The following is a 23,233-nucleotide window of genomic DNA, read 5'->3' as shown; positions in this document are numbered from 1 at the left end:
AAACAGCGAAAGAGATCATTAAACCACCGTTTCCGTTTTTAGTTGCTTCCGTAGACACTGGGGTTTTAAATTGTCGGCCAGATTCCAGCTGAACTCTTTGTCAAATTAAAATTCCAACTAAAACCCTAGAATCCAAGAATATGACACCAACATCCAAGAAGATACAAACGAGAAAAGAAAAAGAGTTTTTTAACGTGTGGGTCATTTTAGTCGATTACGAATTAATTTCGGATCCCTTTAGTGTAATGCATCGTACTCAGATTAACACCGTTAATTGCCTTAAATATATTCAAATTTTGTACGTCTCAAGTTATTTAGTATGTTCTGTTATTATAGTTTGTATGTATATTATTATTTATTATGTTCTGTTATTATAGTTTGTATGTATATTATTTTTAACACTTAATGACCAATTATCTCTTTCTAAAACTATATATTAACACAATGAATTAAACAACCTAACCTGGAGGACATTTTGTTCCTTTCATGTTTGAAATTTGAAAACACTTAACAATGATAGCAGTATGAAAGACTGCATACTTGCATAGTTATTGAGTCTCAGTAAATTTGCTCATCTCTACTCAGGGGATAGAATGATCAATTCGTATCCCTAGATAGAGCTATAACGAAGATCGTAATCCAATACATTAGTTTATTTAGAAGCTTTGAGAATCAAGTCATTTGTTTGAAGTTTCAATTGGATTATCTAAGTCAATAAAAGGTACCAAAGAACTCTACATTACTATCCTTTGATTCTCTTTGTTGTCTTTTCATGTTCTTTGCAATCTATAACATCTTCAGGTATATGCTTTATTTGTTTTTTGCAGAAGTCACAACAACTATAAGATGTATAATTTTGAAGTGCAAAGTTTTGAGTTATTTCAACTCCATTTGGATCTATTCCGGCAACCCCCAACCCCGTACCAGAAGCTATGTGGCAGTGAATTTTCCTCCTCGAAGATAACATGTTGAGGGTGTATGAACTGTTCGTCGCCCGAGGGCGATGTGTTCTTCGTCAATTAGTTGATTTCCTAACGGCTGATATTCTTATTCGTAATCCTATATATGATACTAAAGAAATTGCAACGTGGTGCGTAAAGAAACTATGCCAAATTCTAGGTCTTGATGATGAAGTTGAAAGTGGAGATACAAGGGTATCTAGTTTTGGATACAGTGTTGGGTTTGGTTATAAATTCAAGCACTGTACATGTTTTGTATTTCAACTTTCTCATAGTAAAAAGTCTCATTACGCCCGTAGATGTAGGCAAAGCTAAACCACATATATTGTTGTGTCTGTGTTTCTTTTGTGATTATTTATTTTATTATCTTTCATGTGGATCCTGCACAAGTATTATTCACGTAGTCTCCACACAGACACTATTCATGGCAATATTCACGAATATTTTTTTCTCTATAAATCTTTTACACAGGAGGAGGAAAAAGAATGAATTGTTTTTTAGTATTTTTTTTAACAAGTGGTATCAGAGCCAAGTTCGCATGACTGTTCGTAAAAGATGTCGATGTAGTGCTATTGTATTGTATTGCTCCCCTAAGATGTCGATGGTTCAACAAGTGGTAGTTTTTCTCTTTGATTTTGTACATTTGTTTTGAAGTTTCAGGAAAAGGTACCAATTCCGAAGAACTCTCCATTACTATCATTTGATTATCTTCGTCGTCTTTTCATGTTCTTTGCAATCTATAACCTCTTTAGGTATATGTTTTATCTGTTTTTTGTAGAAGTCACAACAGCTACAAGATGTATAATTTTGAAGTGCAAAGTTTCGAGTTATTTCAACCACATTTGGATCTATTCCGGCAACACCCCAGAAGCTATGTGGTAGCGAATTTTCCTCCTCAAGTATGATCTGTTGAGGGTGTATGAAATGTCGTCACCCTGAGGACGACGTGTTCTTCGTCAATTACTTGATGTCTTGAAAATGTTACAAGTTACTGTAATATCTGTTGATACATTGAAACGAACCCTCATTGGCGTGTCTATCAATCGTCTCAAGAAACACACTTCAATGAGAGTCCGTGAAATGGCGTCGGACCTAGTTGAAAAGTGGAAGCAAAGGGTCGACGAAAGCTTTGTTGAATCCAAAAAGGAGGTAACAAAGAGATGATGTGCAACGAAAGAAATTAAAAATCATGAAAATGCAAGAATAAAAGAGGAAGATTGTAGACTAAAGAAGAAAATAAGTCAAACATAAGATTTCGCATTCAAGAATCAAGAGTATTCTTTTCTTTTTGAAAAGTTTAATTTACTTAAACATCAATACTTATTGCATGTGGAATCATGCAACCATAGAAATGCCACGTGTTGTCCATTTAGTGGGGGCAGTTGGATGGACTCTGCATATAACAACATATATGGGAGGGCATTTTGCCATTGTTTTAGAAAAATATCTGCAATTCTATATTCGTATAAAAGATACTGATCTGAATAGAGGTAAAATACAAACTTTCAGCCATGATTTCAGTTTCCAGATGTTCCTTTCAAAACCGATACGATATTGATCAATTTTAATAACTATCAATTTCACATTATATACACAGTAGTTTACAAGGTAACATGAGAATTGAAGAGAAAAGTATACTCCCAGAACTAATTCTACTGATGCCTGAATAAGAGCAGAAGCAAGGAAATCAGATTCAGAGGAATGGGTTCAAAACTGCACTCTTCCTCTTATAAAGCAGCTACTGCACTTGAAGTTGCATGAGAATGATGGACATGGTTGGTTAAAGATCTCCACAAAGTCCCTTCATGATCAGATCCTTCTTCCCTCTCGTTCTCCTCTAATGATCTACCCATGGTTTCACGAGTGAAGAAGAAGGTCAATATCATCCCAGCCAAAGATATTACACCAAGAAGCACCAATGTTATAGTCATTCCAATCCCCTTATGATACCCAGATTCCACTGGCTTATTCTTATCTTGTGAAGCCCATAAAAACCCTACTGACCCTATGATTGCTCCGACCTTACCGGCGGCACCGGATATTCCGTGACACGTCGACCGGAACCTCGCCGGAAAGAGCTCAGCAGGAACAATGAAGGTGGTGGTATTTGGACCAAAGTTGCAGAAGAAGAAAATGAGGCAAAAGAGGACCAAGAAAACTGCATTGCGACGATCATTCCAGCATTTATAGTAAGGAATCCCAACTGCAAATAAGCAGAGAGAAACACCTAAGAAACCCATCATTTGTATTTTGACTCTACCAACACGATCGATGAAGACAACTGTGGCCCAATATCCTGGAATCGTAGAGCAAACAGCGATGATAGCTTGAAACTTTGCAACACTATAAGCTTGTTTGTAGGCATTGACCGAACCCGTTTTGGGGAGATAGGGGCGGTAAATTTTAGACTGGAAAAGGTTGCTACAGTAGAAAACAACATCTAACAGGAACCATGAGATGGCACAAGCAAATAGATCTCGACCATGGCGTTTCAAGAACAACTTTGAGAAAAGGCCATAGGTTGATGGGTCTGGTAGAACCAGATCATTCTCTTCTTTGATCTCTTCCGCAGGAATTTCCAAAACCTTTTCCATATCTTTGACAGCTTGACAAATATTTTGCTCCACCAAAGCTGTATATCTACAAAACAAGCAACCAACAATACAATAAAGATCGCTTGCCCAAAAAAAAAAAATACAATAAAGACCACCCCCATGGCCCAAGCCCAGTCCAGCATCTACTTTGACTTTGTATTTTAATTTGACGAGACTATTGTTTTGGGTTCTTTTGTAGTTTTGACCGGACCAGACTTTACCGGTTGAACCAGATTTGACCAAAACTAATATCTTCTTGGGAGATATTCCATCAGGTTTGCATGGGAGGAATGCTGCTCCAAGCAGTCCACATCTGGACCTTTCAATATTCATTAACTTAATCTGGACTCTTCACATTAAAGGTCCAGATTTAATGTAGACCCAACTTTGAATCCTTGCCGTGGACTGCTTGGAGCAACGCTGCTCCCAAGCATTTTCCTATTCCATCAGAGCATAGGTCTATATTCCCTTCACATTTTTTCTATCAAATGTTGGGGTTGGGGCCGGTATACAGGTCAATATCAGGCCTTTTGTGATGGTGGGGGCATGGGGGAACAACCCACCTGAGTGGAGAGGATCTAAAGCCACTTCCAAGTGCTTATAAGATGAAATAGATGTGAGATCCTAATAGGTCCCACGTAAACTTCTCTTAATATACGGTAGAGAAGTGTGATGAGAGCACATAATTAAGATAGAGATATATGAGCTTGAACCATTTATATGTCAATACTGACGCACATGGTTCTCCCCAAAACTAATAGAAAAAGATCTAGAATTGAACCAATTATATGTTAAAGTTGACCAAAACATATATCTTCTAGAGAGATGGGGCACCAGTTTGGATCTGAATCCTTTATTTATTATAGTAGAGGTTTATGCTTCTTTCACATTTTTCTGTTATACATTAAAGTGGAGCCCACCTCTTAATACTAAATAAAGGTAAGACCCACAGTGGTCCCTCTTAATAGATATACTAGAGAAACGGGGTAAAGCAAATACCTCTGCCATGATGAGTAGAAAATGCAGACTCCAACTAGTTATATGTTAATTGAAGTAAGAAAAAGAAGAAGAAAAAACTAGTTACAGTGTTAATGTTAATCCGCGCGGTTAATCACTAAATCACAAAGGTACCGTTAATATGGAATCGGGGACAATGGCAGAGGGAAAATCGAACGGCTAAAGAGAGACATCTCAACCGGAAGCCCAAAAGACAACCCACCCCCCCCCCCCGTGGTGGGGGGGCTAATTTTTCTCACCCCCCCCCCCCCCCCCGGTCCGTTTTTTTTTTTTTTTTTTTTCCCCCTCCCCCCCCCCCCCCTACCTGGCAGTTTCGGGCATCATCATCCGCCAATAGTAAGTCATCACTGCAGGAATGGCTCCTAGCATAAGAATAAGGCGCCACGCTAGATCCGCCGCTTCCGGAGTCGGTCTTTTCGGGTCGGGAAAACCGGAAGCCCTATCGAAGATGGCGCAGACGGCCATGGTGACGGCGGAGCTGGTAAGGATCCCAAGCCCTTGCATAGAGAATACGGCGGCAATAAAAGCTCCACGTGTCTGCTTACTGGCGAACTCCGACATAATGGTGGCGGAGAGAGGATAATCGCCACCGATTCCAACACCGAGCCAGAATCGGAAGAAACAGAGACTGGTAAGAACGCACTTCCTGGTACGGCAAATCGAAAAGCCACAACCCAGGGAGCTGAAAATCATGAGTAAAAGGGCCAGACCGTAAACCCGCTTCCGGCCCACCCGGTCACCTAACCGGCCGAAAACGAGTTGACCGATAACGGTGCCGAGGAGGGGGATGGAAACCATTACTGAAACGATAGAAGGAGGAGTGTCGCCGGAGTTGATAGTGCCTGGTTTAGAATAGTAGACGTGTCCGATGAGTATCATGACCGGAGAAATGCAGAAGAGGTCGTAAGCGTCGGTGAAGAGACCCATGCCGGCGATGATGATGGCTTTGAAGTGGTAATACTGTGTTTTCGCCATGTCCAGCGCCGACAACACCTTCAAACCCATCTTCTTCTTCTTCTTCTGCTTCTTTTTCCGGCGTTCTTCAATTCCTCGAGTGTGACCTCCACCACCGTGAAGCTGTGAAAGAGCAAGACAATGGCTATGAGATTGAGAGCATATAAGTTTGACGTTGGTGGTTTTGAATCTGAATATAATAATACATCGAAGGGTATAATCGTCATTATATCATTGGTGGTCAGTCAACTACGCTCTTTCGCTGCTGTGATGAGGAAATTGAAAATGACTCTCTGTGTGGGACCCATGTTAGAATACTGGTTTTTATTCTTTTAAGTCCAGAGCAACTATTTTTTTTAATTTTTGGTAGAAGTCCAAAGTCCACAGCAACTACTTAAAAAATTGATTGCTCATCCCCTTCTCATTTTGTTTTTTTTTTGGAAGAAGTCCACAGCAATACTTACAAAATTGATTGCTCATCACTTCTCATTCTTTTTAATAGGAAAATAATCCCCTTTTTATTTGGATAATATTAAGTGGGTTCATGTAGACCTCTCATTTATTTTGTAATCAATAGAAGTAGGTTTTACTTTTATTGTGTATTGACGAAGTCCGAAGAGTCTGAGGAGAGCACAAACCTTATGTTCAATTGATTTATATTCTACAACATTGAAAATTCGTTTTTATTTTTATTTTTTATTTTTGAAAACAATGATAATCATTTAAAATAAATAATATCATGAGACGCATCCAATGCCCTCATCAGAAAAAGATGCATTATGCTCCATAGAAAATCCTCAAGGTGAATAAAACCACGGTTACCAAACAATCTACTAATTTTCGCAAACTAAAGAAACCAATTACAATGGAAGAGAGTTACATATTTATACAAAAAAAAACCCTAAATCGACATATAATTAACATTGTCTGTCCATATCTCAGGATAATCTGGATTATTAAATGAAGAATTTTCATGTAAATCAGGTATACAACAATAAATTTCGCTCAGTGTTAACTAGGCAAAGGCCAAGCTTACGAGGCCTTTGCTTGCTTCATTCTATGTGGAGGACTGTCACCCCCACAGTCACACAAAATCTAGCCCACATACGTATACATAAGCAAAGTAAAAAAAAAATCGGTGAAACTAAGCAAGTAAAATTAAATTCCTCAAAAATGCAATTGGTAAAGTGAAAATATAATGCTTGAGGGAATTAATTAGGTTGGACTTCTAAGTTCTAAGTTCAACTTTGTTGTGCCGACGAAATGAATAAAAAAGCCGAAGCTGACTTGCCACCAACCTACGAGCCAACCATCTGATACCGTAGTCCTTCAAGTTGATGTGAATCATGTGATCAATCGGAATTTACTTAAAAAGTTAAAAGTTAAAACCATGTTTCATGACTTCATCCTTAGCCGAAAAAAAACAGAACATTTCATTTTCATTATTTTATTTATTTTCTGTTTTCAAACTGCTTTTAAAACGCATCGAGAATGTCGAGATGTCCCAAACGGGTCACCCGCATGGTCCGAATCAGCTCTCCATCAAGTTGAAAACAACTTTGTTTCGCAAAGGATTTCGAACTATACTGTAAGTGGGTGGGACCTACATGAGATGTAATGAAATTTTTATTTTTTTAGTATTTACAAATAAACCCCACCACCATGTATGGTTTAAAAGCGTAAAAGGAGTTCTCCCGCGATGAGGTGATCCAAACTCACCTTGTATCTAGTATATCGTTCTAATTAATGCATTTTAGTACAATTCAATAGAGAAATGTATTAAAATATATCATATCGGTTGTGTCAAATATAGATATGTATCGACTAGTATCGTATGAAAAATACTTTAAACCTTGCTCACGTTACTTACTCTTTCTTTGAAGTTTCCATACTCTTCCTCCCCATTCTCAAGTCTCATTCCTTAACGGTCTAATGTGTTTCTTCAGTAGTGTCATATCCAAATCTGGGTCAATGATTCTCTCTGCTAAGACTAAAACCCATAAAACCAATATATATATATATATATATATATATATATATATATATATATATATATATATATATATATATATATATATATAGTTTGATTTTTATTGGTCAAGATTCCACATAGAGCTTGGATTCTGAAAATCTATTACTTTATAACTAGCCTTTCGCTTCTCATCCTGATATTCTTGTTGACCAAATCCTTTCAACCCAAAAAAAAATTCTACTAAAAATTAGTCCCTCACCTCATTCTTCTACCAAATTCCAATTAAATACTGTTTTACACCTCAAGTTATCATTTTCTTTAAATTTTCTATACAAATGCTACCCACTAGCCACATTATTTTTCAATACATTTTCCTTGGTTTTTGTTTAAGCTATGAAACCAAGACTTTACAGGAGATGTAAACATGATAACTTGCAAATCCAAAGATGTATGTAATTTTTTCATAAAATAAATGGAGGAAAATAAAATATTACCAGGTCATGCGCTTAGACATTGAACATTTACCACGGCAAAGCAATCATTCCCACACACTCTAAGGTAACCTGATTTAATCACTCAAACAAAAACCAAAATCAGAAAGATATTTTTTTTACTCTTTTAAGATTAAAAAAAAAAACCTGATTAATTATTCATCTATTGTTACAGAAATTCTAACAATTAGGAAGGGGACACAAGAATTACAAGAAGAAGATAATCAATCAGCTGAGAATGAAAAGAGAACAAAGTTAGTCCACTACAATGCAAATGACACATACAATTAAAACTATATATCTATACGGTTGAGGGAAGAGTCAGTCACCCTTATTATGCACCAGGTACTTTGTATTTCATCACTACGGCTTCAAGGATTCCATCTGGCCTGAAGTCAGGTGAAAACAATCTTGGGTCCACCGGTCCTGGCAATCTGAACGAGACTGTGAAGGGTCCAGGAGGGCAAAGGTGCTGGGTCTTCATCTGAAATAAACGCGAATGTCTAAGGACAGATCTTTCACCTGTTGCTATCACCCCTCTGATATGAACCTTCCCGTTGTGTTCGATCTCACAACTAAACTGACCTGCTCAGAAACATCCACTGTATGAATGAGGGCACAAAATAAAATGTCATAGATTTCCAAGCACTAACTATAATCATCCAGAGAGAACAGGGGTGATAAGTCACAGAAGAAGACACTCAGTGAAGCCTATACAAGACCAGAAGAAACCATCTCATGTGTTATTTTCATTTATAAAAGATACAACACTAAGTGCATAAGAATCACCATGTACACACAATACTACCCTTTCAAGGTTTTCACCTAACCTTGTAACGTTATGGTCTACTAAAAGGTTTTAGAATATCACACCTTGATACTGTCAACATACTATCCAATTAGCAACAGGATGGAAATGGTTTGATTAATTCAAAACCACTATGTGAAAAAAGTGAGTAAGGGATATTGAGAGTCAGACTAATAATCCCAGTTAAACATCTTTCAACAGATGGTGCAACTTCAAGAATCACTTAAAGAAGTTTGCTTTTTTTTTTTCATGATCAGAAAATTCAGAAAGAACAAGAGGAAATTTTACTAAATTTACCCACCATTAAGATTTGTAAATGTAATATATGCAGTATGCATAACAAGGTATTTGTCAACATCACTTTTTATGCTATGAACATTTTCTTTTTGCTAATTTTTGGCTGAACACCAATATTTACTCCATGTTTTAATAGATATAAACCAAACTCCTGCTCATCTTATTCGCTTTACCAAAGGTTTGAATATTTCCCTAGATATGCCACAATGCATTCAAGTCCAGACTATCCCATTGCCTCCTACATTAGTCAAAAGCCAATTTATTCCCTTCAGCCCATTTGAGATCTATCCATTCTTATTGTATCAAATATAATTTTGTCTTGATATTTGGAAACAGCAATGCTGATTAAATACCAAGCTGGGTTTTGTATAATCATTTTTTCCCTACACATTAAGGCATATACCAAGCTTAGAAAGAACACCCCATGCTCAAGAAGAGAATAAACCACCCTAAAATGCATTTTTATTGTCCATCTTCACCACCATCAGTACCCCCCTCTCTATTAGATCTTTGCCAAACTTATTTTGGCAATTTCATAAGAAGAAAAGTATATAGAAAAATACTTTTTATGCTCCCTCCAAATAATTAACATAATATACAAAGGGATGGGGTGATCCATTAATCCAATCTTGTTGGATTCTGTACATGAATAACCTATAAAATGGCAGCACAATCATGCAACAAACAAGCTTTGACCATCCGTAGATCTCCACAATCTTGTTACATATCCGTTGATATCTTTTTCTTTGCTTGAATCACCATAACCATATGGGGATCCAATAAGCAACAGATTTTCTATGTAAAATAACTTCCAACAGCAGCAAACGCTAAGCCGTTGCATGGGGCTGCTGATTCCTATGTGATACGAGGAAGTTCTTCAAGTTTTGTAGATGAGGACCATATACTCTCCACTCTCCAAGGTTTACAACCATCAGAACAGTTTTAGTCAGGTGATGGTGTACTATTTAACAGTTAGAGGGACCGATCAGTCTAAGGACAACCAGATAAGAAAGGATCTATGTGTGCCTTTTGCAGACCAGAGATTACCCTACTTTTTTGTTACCAGGTGTGTGGGGTAAAACAGATGACCTACCTTTTAATTATGTAATTTATAATGAAATACGTAACTTATAGGCCTATAGGTGACATCAAGAAGCAACATTTGAGACCTGACTCAGATCAGCTTGAATATCAGTCAACTGGATAACACTGGTAACATATCAAAAGACCTTGGAGGAAAGGAAAGAATGCATCAAGCCTGCTAGCAATCTTTGTAAAGAACAAATAACTGTCAATTTCATATGAGATGTACATTATGAAATGTGAAAGAGCAGTTCTGAGGCAAAAGTCAGACAACACAGAAACTCCATCAGGATATTCCTGTTTCTCTACTGATGAAATTGCCAAAGCCTAATCCAAGGCATCAAGGACAATCAGCAGATCTAAATCGAAGGGAAGAACTAAACCAAGAAAAATGAGGGGGGGGGGGGGGGGGAAGAGAGACAACCCAAAAGGAATCGTCCGAAGAAATGTCAAGACCCAAACGTAAATTTATTTCTCCCATTAGAAAACAGAAACACTTGACTACTTTGAACAACGCTTTTCTCTTAGTTGTTTGTTTTATTCTTTTCTTTTTGGAATTAGGGGCAAGGGGTTTGGTCAACTCTCAAAAATGTCAAGAATTCAAGACACAGTTCCTAACATTTCGAGAAATAAAATGTGCAAAACAAAGAAAAACAACACAAGCCTAAACAGGGGAGTTCTGAGTTTCAAAAAGTTCACCTAAACAACTTTAGCTACGCAATATACAAAGTCATTAGAGAAAAGATGTTTGATCAGTCAACAGCACTAATCCTGTTACTTATGATGTGTTGCCCAATGCTGCCAGGTCCTGCAGGGTGCGCCTGGTTCAATCGCTAGCTCCACTAGTCAGGCCACTTGAACATATATAATTACATCTTAATTAAACAACAATGCATATGTATGAAAACAAGGTGTAAACTCATGCATTAAACCATGGCAAAGAGCAGGGAAACAAAAACCTACCTTGATCCCTTTTGACACCAGGCAGAGCGACTCTAAAAAGATATGCATCCTTACTCATTCCTATGTCAACAAGACCAACAGGTGGCCCAGCTCTCCCTTCTTTCGCAGTTCCTGTTAAAATGATAGAGAAATTTGAGGTCCATTGTTCCAACTTGAGGGTCGAGGAAAGTGACACCATTGAAGGCACACCCAATTCACAGGTACTTAGTGAAAAGTTTCCTTCAATTGGATGGGCTTGTATTGGTGCAGGACAAAGTTGAGGCGGTGTTTCCATTAGAAAGGGATCAGTACGGCTCCTTTTCTTCATTCCAACTTGATGCTTTGCAGTGGCACTAGCATTTCCACTGAGAGCCCCTTTTATTTCTGTTTCCTTACTCATCTTGTCTTTGTCACTTTCTTCTTTCTCAGTCCGGTAACCATGGGTGTATAATTGGATTTCTCCTATATTGATCTTAATATCATACATTCCAGTTAAATGCTTGAACTTTTCCAGATCCTCTAATTTAATGTATGAAGTATCAGGAATGTCAATCAGAATGATTCCATTAACCTTATGGCTACCTCTGTACCTTGTTTGCTTATGAAGATTTAGAGGGAAGAAACTTGTAAATTGCTGAGTATTATCAAGCAACACAGACCCCAGAGAAGATAATTTACCCTTGAAGTACATGTATAGTGGATGCAGTTTTAATACTGCACTTGGGTGCGCATGCCGCAAAATATAGTAGTATAAATTTTCTATTTGAGGAAGACTAACAAATGAAGAGCCCAAATCATTTAAGCTGTACGGGTGCAGACCTTCAGCCATCCTTTGGGCGGCTGACCGCCTTGGAATATCAGTTTTGACATCAGGACCCAAAAAGATTCCCATTATGAAGTTGATCAAAAATATCTGGTCATTGAAGGATGCTTCGACCAGCTGTCTGGGAGGGTCATTATTGTCCTGTTTATCCATCTCTCCATCTCCTGATTCAGCTTCTTTATCCATGCTTGATTCACCTGTTTCAGGAAGTGAGAACAAATTAGAATCATGTCCAGTAGATGGCAAATCCTTGTGAAGCAGATAATTGAGCATAGTAGAGACAACCACAAAACCGCATGTGCCATGGTAGCCAGATCCTAGCGTGGTATCATGCTAAACAGTGCCAACCCAAGCGGGTAAAGCTCTTGACCTCAAAACCAACCTGGCCGGTCAAGCCTGTAGCACCAGTTATGGCTCTATATGAGACCAGCAAGATAGTCAACTACAAAGCCTACTTCAGAGGATCATTCATCTTTAAGTGAAAAATAAGAAATACTTTCTCGAGGACAAATGAAGATAAGGCAACAAGTTTTTCAAATCATAAGAGGAAACGCTACAATGCAGCAATCTGAAGGAACAACATAAGTGGAAAGAAACAGTTACAGGGCAAATTTACTGCCACCTAGTTTTAGTAAGGCCAAGTAACAAACCTGATTCTCTGCAAGAATAACATCATCTTGGAACCACCCAGTAAGATATATAATGAAGAGTAGCAGTCATGACATGCTCACAACATGGTTCAAGGACCATGGATACTATAGTAAACAAACTTCATTCTTGACCCTTGTTGTGCTGTTTGTGCTTTTAATATATTATTTATTCATCCAAAAAAAAACTTCATTCTTGAACCTTGACTAGCCTGCATGACGAAAAACATATTCAATCCAAAACACAAGATCCATGGAGAAGCAAATCCTAAAAGCCAAAGTGAAAAAGGCATGATATAACCAGGAAATGATAATTGATCACCTTTCAAAGCATACGGTATGTACTGCAACTCATATGGCTAAGAAATACTGCACTAGGAAAGTGCCTTGTACTGGACGTATGGTAACTCACCAAGCACATGTAACAAATCAGAACCTTGCACAATTGACAGCAATAAAGATTTTGACTTATTTCACTGCCAACACATAATTTTAATATTTTGTACCATTCAATCTCTAAGGAGCAATATCAGAACAAGGAGAAAAACTAGATGCTGGCTCAGGAGCATAGTCAATGTATTGCCCTCAACAAGAAAATATTTCATGAAGAAAGCATCAAAGGCACCACTTACCACCACTAGCAAGGTTTGATAGCCTAATGGAATGAAGCCTTTGTCCAATCACTGCTCAAGTCAGAAGGTCGTGGATTCAAACATTGGTACTGCATAAGTGCTGCTTGCACTATGGGGGCCAGGATCTCCACCATGCAGCACCTTTTCAGTTTTTTAAAATAGAAAAACCACCATTTATCACCCAGTTTGAGAGTAACTGTGAAAAACCCTTCTGAATGTATTTACATCTCTGACATCAATGACATGTTACATAACAAGCCAGTCCAACTTAGAAGAAATAAAAGTAACACCAGTGGTGGTGTGAAGGCTTAGGTCAAGCGATTTAGATGGCTTATCATTACAACTAGTCTTCATAAATAACACTCAGAAATAAAAGAAGTTTATCCTTTATAAATAATCCACACTTTCCAGTCCATTCAGCATACTATAGACAACACTGGCTGCAGGATCACCCCAACATCAACAAGCTTTCATTTGCGCTCATTTTTATTGAATCAATTACTGCGATGAATATCAAGACAAAGTTCCTTTACCAAAGCAAATTGTGACTCACCAACATTTAAGCATGTCTTCTGCTCTAAGTCAAAACTTAGATGACATTCCAAAAACCTGACGACCAAAGAAACACACTTCGCCTCTAGCAATCAACAATCTAACCCTCCTGCAACAACACCATGTAAATCACCAAGAAAGAGAGAGGAAACTAAAAGGAAAGGTCTCATCATTTTGGATGCACCACTAACAGGATTGGCATAAGAAAATGGATGAAATTTCCACAGTAAAGCCTCACTGCCTAAATCGAAATCTGAAACATGAAGTTGGTAAATTGCATGAAATTATTATAAATATCACTTTTTTACCCTATTCACATATTACTAGTAGAGATGTCATGGGTACCTTCCATAACACTGAAATACACATTATACCTGTTGGATACATGTGTCTGTCTAAAGCATGGATGGATTGGCCCAGAACAGTTTGTAATTGAACATTTATGCTCTTTGCTTTTAACTCATTGATATTCATCATTATGCTATTGTGAGCAAAAGTGTTTCCATGTCTTCAATATATTGGTAGTCATGACCAAGGTTTGGGTGCACAACCTGATTATAGCATCCAGCACGCCTAACCACAATGGGGGTCAGGTACAAATGTGAATACACATAGGTGTGGGTACAGCCGAAGAATATAACTTTGTTTGTTCCTACACGTACTATGCCAGTTTTGATTGAGGAAGAAACGTGTTACCTTGGCCTTAGACTTGAGGGGACATCTGTCACTAATCACTATGGTACTAACACTTATTCTCTGGATTATCAATGAAGAGGTTCAAGGGAATCTAGGCTGATATTCCGGGAAAAAGAATATGTACTACAAGTGATAGTGACACCAGCCATAGTATCCAATATCCGGTGTGAGAAATATTTGAGATGGATCCAAATGCAAAATTAAATGGTAAAAATGAAGCCAACGGATTGAAAGGTCATCTTACACTAAGTTTTGTGCATTTCAGCTTCCTAATTGGGTCTTAAATGGACCTTAAGGGGTTAACAACAATCAATTACGTGTCACAGGGTCTATTTTGTACATATACAAAAATGAAGGGTAATTTTCATTTGGACCCCTTGAGATTTGACCTAAGTCACTTTTAACCCAAAAAAGTTGACGGTTTGCTGCGTTTCCATTTTCCTCCCCTGCGGTATAAAAAGGAACCAATTAAGGACAAATTGGTTTTTTTATGACCAAAATACCCTTAGATATTTTTTATATATATATATATATATATAATTTATTTTATTTTATTTTATTTTATTTTTTCGGCTGACCGTCAGATTAGCATTGCATATATAGATTTCGATCTGACGATCCCAATAAAAAAACTGAGGTATACCTACAATTATAATTTTCTTTTTATATTAAGGGGTTTTCATATTCTAAATTTACATAATCAAACCCTTCTCTCTATTTTTTATTTATTTTATTTGTTTACCTTCTCTACTTTTCTATCTTTGACATCTAGACTTCTTGATCTGCTACTTCTCATGGTGACTATGAGGTCTTACAGTTTGAGCAAGTTTGCTCACTAAAGATAGCCAAAGGAAAGAAGGAGATGAAGTAAAAGTTGGTATTACTGGATGGTTGGGAGAAATAAGGAGTGGGTTTTTGAGTTGAAGATCGAAGCTTTTTACTTGTATTGTTCTTATTTCAATTACCTTTTTTTCCGCTCCTTCTGGTCTGTTCAATTTGAGATGGGAAGGAATTTTTTGTGCTCAAAATCATCGATTGAATAGAACAAGGGTGTAAAAGAAGTTACTACTAAACAAGATTTTGTAAAAGAGCTTAACTCATCAATCTCATGTGACAGAGTTGATTCTTTGGAAGTTCTTGACACTCTGTCTATGCTCTGGTTCTTGACGGAGTTGCACACAAATCTAATTCACAGCAACCTAAGTGAAAAGTCGTTGAATCGGCCACCTAGAGTTTCAAAACTCCAAACTGTAGTCGGATCACATAGATTTGGTCGCAAATTGACATCAAACCACCTACTCAACTCCGGTACCCCTTAGGATTGGCTGATTTTAACCCCAATTGATAGACTTGGTTTGGAATGAATGATTCCAATATTTGAAATCACTAAAGAAATGCAGGATACACATCCTTTACTTCTCCCATGAAAGACTTGCAGGAAGATAGAAAGAAAACGGACAGATCTGCGAATGAGTTCCAATGACAACACTTCTTCAGTCAAGGTTTGATGCTGTAAATTTAGAATCTAAAAAAACCCTTGAATGTATTGAAAAGAAAGTTATAATTACTAGTATACCTCAATTTTCTTATTACAATCGTTAGATCAAAATCTATATATGTGATGCTAATCTAATGGTCAGCCGTACAATTGTATTAAAAAAAATTAAAAATAAATAAGGGTATTTTGGTCAATAAAAAAAAGGATCTATCATTAATTAGTTCTTTTTTCATACCATGGCATATGCAAACCATCAATTTTTTTGGGTTAAAAGTGACTTAGGTTAAATCTCAGGAGGTCCAAATGAAAGATCCTATATGTAATTAAGTAAAGTTGCATGGAAAAGAACTAGATACGCACAGGGAGGAATTCAGCAAAGAGGAAGAGCGGCTGGCAATAGGGAGCTGGAGCATTTTCGAAGCATTCTTCTAATTCTCTATTGGGTTTTGTGTTTTCTATTTCTTTGTGTACTAGTTGAACTCTTTAATGGCTGCATTTATTTCTCTGTATTTGAACTTTAATATGAGCTAGTTTTTTATTTTGTCAAGATGATAAGACTACCCAAACCTGTGATTTGAGCTGTGATTATTCAGTTTGTAGTAACTTTGTTATAACACAGTTTATTATCAGTGTTTTAAACATGCATGTTTTTGAGTAAATTTCATTTATCGATTGGCCATCCTTGAGTGAATGTTGTGGTTTAACTGGAAAGTTAAGTGGAGCTAGATCAATGTTGAATAACATGTGTTAGCTTGATCCTTATGTGAATTTAGCTAATTAGTTGGAAGGATGGGGATTTTCATTTGTCTCATGTAACCACCATTGGAACCCAATCGTAATTCACCTCCTCAATTCAATTCCCCATAGGAATATGATGATTTTAAACTAGGATGTTAATACATAAGTGGATCAAAAGATGCTTGTAGACAATGTTGTTTTAGGTTCTCTGATAAGCCTTGCACTGTAGCTTTGTTGTAGCATTCACAACCCAAATTTAAGGGAGGGGAAATTGATTCCCAACATTCTTACCACTTATTATAGTTCTTTTTATTGCGTGCTCTTAGGACCTCTTGTTTAATTCGTCTGTCTTTCGTTTAATTCGTTCGTTAATCAAAGTAATTTGTCATTCTTGTTTAAATTAGTATCTCTTTTACATTGAGATTCAAGGATAATATCTCTGTGGGATCGATACTCTACTTATTCTTTACTACTTGATTGTGACACATGCACTTACATAGCATTTTTAGACACAAGCAAACACTACCCCATTGCTACCCTAATACATTTGACTTCCCACTGTTCTCCTAGTTCCCTCATATGATTTCTTGTAAATTGGATGTTTTCCCTAGCCTAATATATAGATTTAACAATTCTATGATTCATGCAAACCAAACAATTCATTTCCATAGTTCTCCTAGTTTCTCCATATGTCTACTTCACACTGTTCTCCTTGTTCAACCCTAAAACTGAGTCATCTTTTGACAAGAATTAGTAAATCTAATACCTAACCTCAACAATACCATCAAACCCTAACACAAAGTAGACCAAAACCCCTAAATTTAAGCTAGCCATACTAGCTTGTACATAGAAGGTCCTGGATTTTGGCTTCTAGTTGGTCTACTTCCAATCAAGAACTACATCAGCCAGTCCCTCTCGCAATTAGTTGTTAACTTTATTATTCTGTTTTATTCATTTTCTAGTTAAGCTACATCTTTTTTCCTATTTTGACCAAATTTCTAGTTTCTGCTTTCTTGCTGCACAAGGGCATACTTTCCATATTTGATTGTAATTTGTTTATTATAGTAAGGGGGATTGCTAGAGTATCAATTCCTAAGCTCTGGCAGTCTATCCCGTCTTCGTCCCTAAATCTATTCTCTTTTGCTCAGTTCTCTTATTCTTCTTCACTGATCCTTACATGGTAACATTGTTTTGGAGCTAGGAAAAATAAGGGAAAGAAGAAAAAATAAAAGTCTAATGATGGAGGTCCCTGCATATCTTCAACCTAAAAAAAAAAAAAACACACAACAAAACAAAACAAAACAAAAAAAGAGAGAAGCCTCTCTTGTTTTGATGGAAAAAGAAAAACCCGGTTACTGGGGTTGAATCACACTGGTTTCTGTGATTTTTACTTGCGCTGTTTTATCTTTGATGGATTTGCAAGTGATACGCCTATCGCATGGAACTGCCCACATGAATGAAATGGTTCAAAGATCCGGATTTGCTGAACATGAATTCCTGGTTTCCTCTGGTTTCTAAATAGATCTCTGCTTAATTCACAAAAGCGTCAAATTTGGAAAAACATTGGCTTTTTATCAAAACCCAAAATTGACCCCATAGGCCCATACACAAATTAGGATACGATAACTAATCGAATCAAAAGGAAGATAAATTTCATACCTTCTCCATATGGTTGTTGTCAATCTCTTGATCTCTAAGCCTCAATCAAGCGCCTAAGGCTTTTTGCCCTAGATCCTCCACAGCTTTTCCCTCTCTTACATTCAGTGGGAAATAAAACACACATACATGAGAGTGTGGCTGTGAGGCCCCAGGATAGAATATATATAATACTCTCCTAACCCTAACCACTCCCATAATGAGAAAGGTCAGTAATACCCCTAGCCAAAACCCTGAGTGAATATGAACCTAAATAATGGGCAAATGTTAGTTAAGCCCAAAAACCCAACAAGAAGATTTTTAAATCTACTTTCCAGGTAGTGATTTGTTTCAGGAATTCAGCAAGGGTTGAAGAAGATTTCAGCAAGATAGTAATTTTTGCTGGGTATGCGATTTCCACAATATAAGGTTTCCCGATTACCGCCTTCTCCTCGCCCTGGATCTGAGTTGAAAGTGGGTGGGTACTCAGTCTCTCAAGTCTCAAATGATTTTTCAAGGTAGAAAACTTTCTCTTCAAATTCTCAGTACCCTCAGTCTCTCAACTGATTATTCGAGGAAGAAAACTTTCTCGTTAAATTCTCAATACGCTCAATCTCTCAATTGATTTTTTCGAGGAAGAGAACTTTCCATTCATATTCTCAATACACCCAGTCTTTGAATTTATTTTTTAGGAAGAAAACTCTCTTAAATTCTCAACACAATAAGTGCTTTCCATAATGCTCTACTCTTTATTTTTAAATTCCATAGTTGTCCCTCCCTTTGTGCCTAATTCCATCATATACATAGTGTTATTGCCAACTCTGTCCCAACCATGGTGGGAGATCTCGTGAGATATCTCGGTTTTTTCAAAAACCGAGACGAGATCAAGGTCGAGATCTGCGAAATGGGATATCTCACTCAAGATCTCGCCATATCTCGCCCCAAATCTTGCCATATCTCGCTGGAACTCTCAAATTGTGCCCCATTTTTTGCGGATTTCAGCCAAATTTTCACTTGCAACTACTCTTAACACATCTACAACATCAAAAGAAGCTCAATCATCCTCTACTTGTCTTATGAACTTATGCGTTAATGACTTATATAGAACTTATAATAGTTGTATACTTTTATCATTCTATTCTCGAAAGTCAATATTGTAATACTCATATGGATGGAATCTTGATGACATTTAAGTTATTTGATGTATTAGATACACTTGATTTTCATTTATATGCTTTAATGGTTTTATATTACATGTTATATAACCTTGAATTCTTTAATCCTACAGCATTTCGGTTTCACACTATGGGTAGACTTAGAAATCATACTTAGGGCTGTTTTCTCACAAATCCAAGGCCACTAGTGTGTGTTCAAAAGGCCTTAAATATGCTAAATACCAAGTTTTAGCCCAACTGGGACCCTAAAACCCACCGAGATGGGCTACCAAGTTGATGCCCAAAAAATAGCATATCTCGACCGAGATCTCGCTGAGATGGTCAAGATCTCAGTTTTTCATGGTAGCGAGATCTCACTCGAGAGCGAGATCTTCTATCCCAACACAATTACTAATGCCCTACATATATCCCTTGTTTACCAATGGCCACTTGAGAATTTCTTGCAATTCACTAAACTGCCATTTCCCTTTCATCCTTGGATCCCTGTGGATTCATTGGGTACATAAGCACTCTGAGTAGGTTTTGGATTCTCATATTGCATTATTTGGTATATTTGTTTGGGTTGTCGCTCACGTATTGTCATAATTTACATAATTGGCATTGGTCTGTATGTTTGCAAATTTATTGCTTTGGTGGTACCTAGTTTGGGATTTGAAATTTTTTGAAGATTGATAATTTCATGGAGACTACATGACTACAACGAGGGGGAAGGTTGGAAATTCTTATTATTAGAATTTCATTTGCTAGCTTGAGTTTTTTTTTTTTTTTTTTTTTTTTTCCTTTGAGGAGGGGGGAGCCACTTGAGAATATTTGCAAATACTCTTAAGTATTGGTTTTTGTTCCTTTTCTTTTTTTTTTTTTTTTTTTTTTTTTTTGGGGGGGGGGGGGGGATACTCATACTTTGAAATGCTGATTAATGGTAATTATTTGTTTTGAAATGTTGGTTATTGATCATAATTCGTCCACACACAAGGGAGAGATTGAAGATTATTGTCATAAAATGCTTGTGTCCTCCACAAACAACTTTATCTATAAAGATGACATTCACCAAGAAACAATATTTATTTGGTTTACAACATGATATGCATGGTCCCCATCAACCCATCAGTTGATCACTTAAGTAACATGACCCACCCTCAATAGTTTCTTATTAGGGTTGTCTTAGCCTCCATGCATATGCGAGGTCTTTTAATGTGTTTCCAGTCATTGAATCACCTCGAAGATTGGAAGTCTATTTCGATCAAGCTACCTAATTAGCTATTTGTTAGGCGTTGTCTCATTTTGGAGTGGATTTTTTTTGGGATGAATAAATAATTAGATTAAAACAACAACGCCAAAATACGAAGTGGGAGAGCGGAGGCATAGTCTAAGGAGAGGGAGGCCTTAAAGGGAAGGTGAGACTCCAAGAACTAACAATCAGCCTATTCCTGAAAGAGTCAGTCACCGGGGGATGGGGTAAGTCTAGATGAGACCTCAAAACAAATGGTCTTCCAAATCAAGTCAAGAGATCGAGATTTGGAGGTCCAACACCAAAGATTTCGCTCCCAAGGCATAATTGACAAGTAAAACAAGTAAATTATGCAATAATGGATGAAGACATGTAATATTAAATAAATACTGAATAGGTAGTTAAAAACTAAAAGTTTCACTTCCAACATAGCCAAGTCTTCCACAGTAAGCAGCCATCAATCTCTTAGCAGTGATATGGCAACCCCGATAGTACTAAGTGATGATGTAGCAATAATTCAAAATCTAAGCTTGCCTCACTTCTTTGGGTCCAAACCAACAAGGTTGATGACATTCATTTAAAATTCCGAACAAAGGGTTGAGACACTCCCTATTTATTATGAGTTTTGTACCATTTCAGCGATATGGTACAAAGTGTAACCAAAATCTTGGTAAGATTATGGTCAAGTTTACCAATATTACTTGGAATAGAGACATATTTGAACTGGATTGAGATCTTTTTACTGAGATCTCAGGAAGTTCAGAACTATGGATAACGACTATAACATCTACTCAATTCTCAGGATCAACAATATCACTTAAACATTTGAGGAAAGAACTTGTTAGAAATATATATCTAATAGGATACTTGCCACAAAAAAGAGACATGTTTGTGCAAGAGGGAAAGAGCTTTAAAGTGTATCAAGTTTGCAGTAATTCTTTGCATCAAGCTCACTTGTCCAGAGTTCAGCAAAGAAAACAACTGACAGAAAAACATTAATAAAAGACAAATTTTGTTCAACTGAAGGATGCAGTTATTACCTATTTCTGGTTGGACAATAGTTTAAAGGGTTTTAGGAGCACAACAACATTTTTTTTTTCTTCAGTAAAAGGGTTACTCCGAGATGGAGATCAGAAACTGGATTTCTATTATTGTCAATACTAATCGAACGGGAAGTTACAGTTACTATCTATAACTAAAGAGTATCGAACCAATTATGATATATTTGTCAGCTTTAATCCAACAAAATCAAATGAAAAGATAAAATAAATGGAACATGCTAATGATCTTCGAAGCTTAAGGATCCGAAATAGAACTAAAGAGTAAGAACGGGTAACTCATGAACTAAATACAAAACCTTTGCTTCATTTCAAAAAATGTCTCCAATCTATACACATCATTAAGAACCAATAAGCCCTAAACTCCACAGATGATTTAAGCCCACGTGAACTGAAAACAAAGAAGCATAAGCAATGAAGCAACCAAGAACATGTGGGTTTCTCTGGGAATTTACCGTCAGTCTGCCAGAAAATGAAGAACGAACGAGTACAAATCGGAGCTCCGTTAACCTGATGAAGCAACGAATAGTCAGAGCTCCGATGGCCGTCTTGTTCAGCTTTCCGTCTCTTCCCCAACGATCTGCATCACTCATGTGTACGTGGACGGTGAAAATCAAAATACCTAAAAAATACCCTCTTATTTTAGATTCGAAATAGTAAGATCTCAACATCCTCGAACGCATTTTCAAAAGTGTTTTTTACCGGTAGCCGATTTAACTGGGTGAACCATGCCTTTTACATTTAACTGGGAAAAATTATGAATAGCTATTTTCTTTTTTCTCTTTTTTTTTTGTAAGAAGTTTCATTAACAGAAATAAAGAAAAAACAACCTGCGAAACAGCCTATGATGAAAATAGGTCAAACTGTCGTACGATCGACAGGGCCCTCCTTGCAAGAGCATCCTCAACTGCTTTTATCGCTCTTGGAACAAAACAAAAGGAGCACGAGAGGAAAGATGAGCATAACTCCCTAATATCCTCCACCAGAGAAGCTAAGCATAGGGGAGGGGAACTGAAAGCACTGTTTATATATTGGACCAGTATTTTACAATTAGACTTTACCAGAAGATGATTACAATTTTTTAAAAGTGCAAACATCTCATAGCGAGAGCTTCCCCTTCCACCACTGAGTTGCATAGCACCGGTTCAGAGGCTGCTTGTAAAATTTATCCTTTATGATTTTCCAGAACATAGCTAACACCACCTTTTACAATTTGAAAAATTATTCATTGAAAAATTATCCATATTTTTTGTCAATTGATATTATCATCCCTTCATTTTACTTCGTGCTATCCAACATTTTCAACACCCATCTTCGCCCAACATTTTGTTGAAAACCATCCATCACTGTTGGCAGCCACCATCCCTTCTTCTCGGCAACCATTGCCTCCACCTTTTCCCCTCCCTGGTTAGAATTCACCCACAACTGCCAGTT

At 37.1% G+C, this 23,233-nt stretch overlaps 2 protein-coding genes across 7 annotated transcripts; both read right to left on the bottom strand.

The window, feature by feature from the left end:
* Positions 1-2,455: 2,455 nt before the first annotated feature.
* Positions 2,456-5,670, bottom strand: LOC149017306 (putative inorganic phosphate transporter 1-10). Its single transcript, XM_089154160.1, has 2 exons — positions 4,875-5,670; positions 2,456-3,599 (listed from the first exon to the last, which is right to left on the bottom strand). Exons 1-2 carry the CDS (start codon positions 5,573-5,575, stop codon positions 2,687-2,689), a joined length of 1,614 nt encoding a protein of 537 aa, XP_089010286.1. The 5' UTR covers positions 5,576-5,670; the 3' UTR covers positions 2,456-2,686.
* A 2,448-nt stretch (positions 5,671-8,118) lies between these two features.
* Positions 8,119-22,440, bottom strand: LOC149017305 (HSP20-like chaperones superfamily protein). Of its 6 annotated transcripts, XM_089151636.1 has the most exons (7): positions 22,255-22,439; positions 13,773-13,880; positions 13,220-13,360; positions 12,910-13,023; positions 12,591-12,799; positions 11,139-12,137; positions 8,119-8,572 (listed from the first exon to the last, which is right to left on the bottom strand). In XM_089151636.1, exons 6-7 carry the CDS (start codon positions 12,124-12,126, stop codon positions 8,322-8,324), a joined length of 1,239 nt encoding a protein of 412 aa, XP_089007762.1. In that variant the 5' UTR covers positions 12,127-12,137; positions 12,591-12,799; positions 12,910-13,023; positions 13,220-13,360; positions 13,773-13,880; positions 22,255-22,439; the 3' UTR covers positions 8,119-8,321. The 6 variants fall into 6 exon arrangements, with proteins under 6 accessions (XP_089007762.1, XP_089007761.1, XP_089007763.1 ...); XM_089151635.1 differs by lacking the exon at positions 13,220-13,360; XM_089151637.1 differs by lacking the exons at positions 12,910-13,023; positions 13,220-13,360.
* Positions 22,441-23,233: the final 793 nt, after the last annotated feature.

Source organism: Hakea prostrata, chromosome 4 (genome assembly GCF_041222555.1).
Source record: "Hakea prostrata isolate BN-2017 chromosome 4, UWA_Hpros_2, whole genome shotgun sequence".
Classification (NCBI taxonomy): domain Eukaryota; kingdom Viridiplantae; phylum Streptophyta; class Magnoliopsida; order Proteales; family Proteaceae; genus Hakea; species Hakea prostrata.
The sequence above is the reverse complement of the archived record's forward strand: the minus strand, read 5'-3'. Positions and strand labels throughout refer to the sequence as shown.

Bases quoted from the DNA above. Each gene is read 5' to 3' on its own strand.
- LOC149017306 (XM_089154160.1), bottom strand. From the start codon at position 5,575: ATGGGTTTGAAGGTGTTGTCGGCGCTGGACATGGCGAAAACACAGTAT. The intron at 3,600-4,874 runs GTAGGGGGGGGG...CTTGTTTTGTAG, and splicing joins ATGATGCCCGAAACTGCCAG to ATATACAGCTTTGGTGGAGC.
- LOC149017305 (XM_089151640.1), bottom strand. From the start codon at position 12,126: ATGGATAAAGAAGCTGAATCAGGAGATGGAGAGATGGATAAACAGGAC. The intron at 8,573-11,138 runs GTAGGTTTTTGT...GTTTCTGAGCAG, and splicing joins TGGTGTCAAAAGGGATCAAG to GTCAGTTTAGTTGTGAGATC.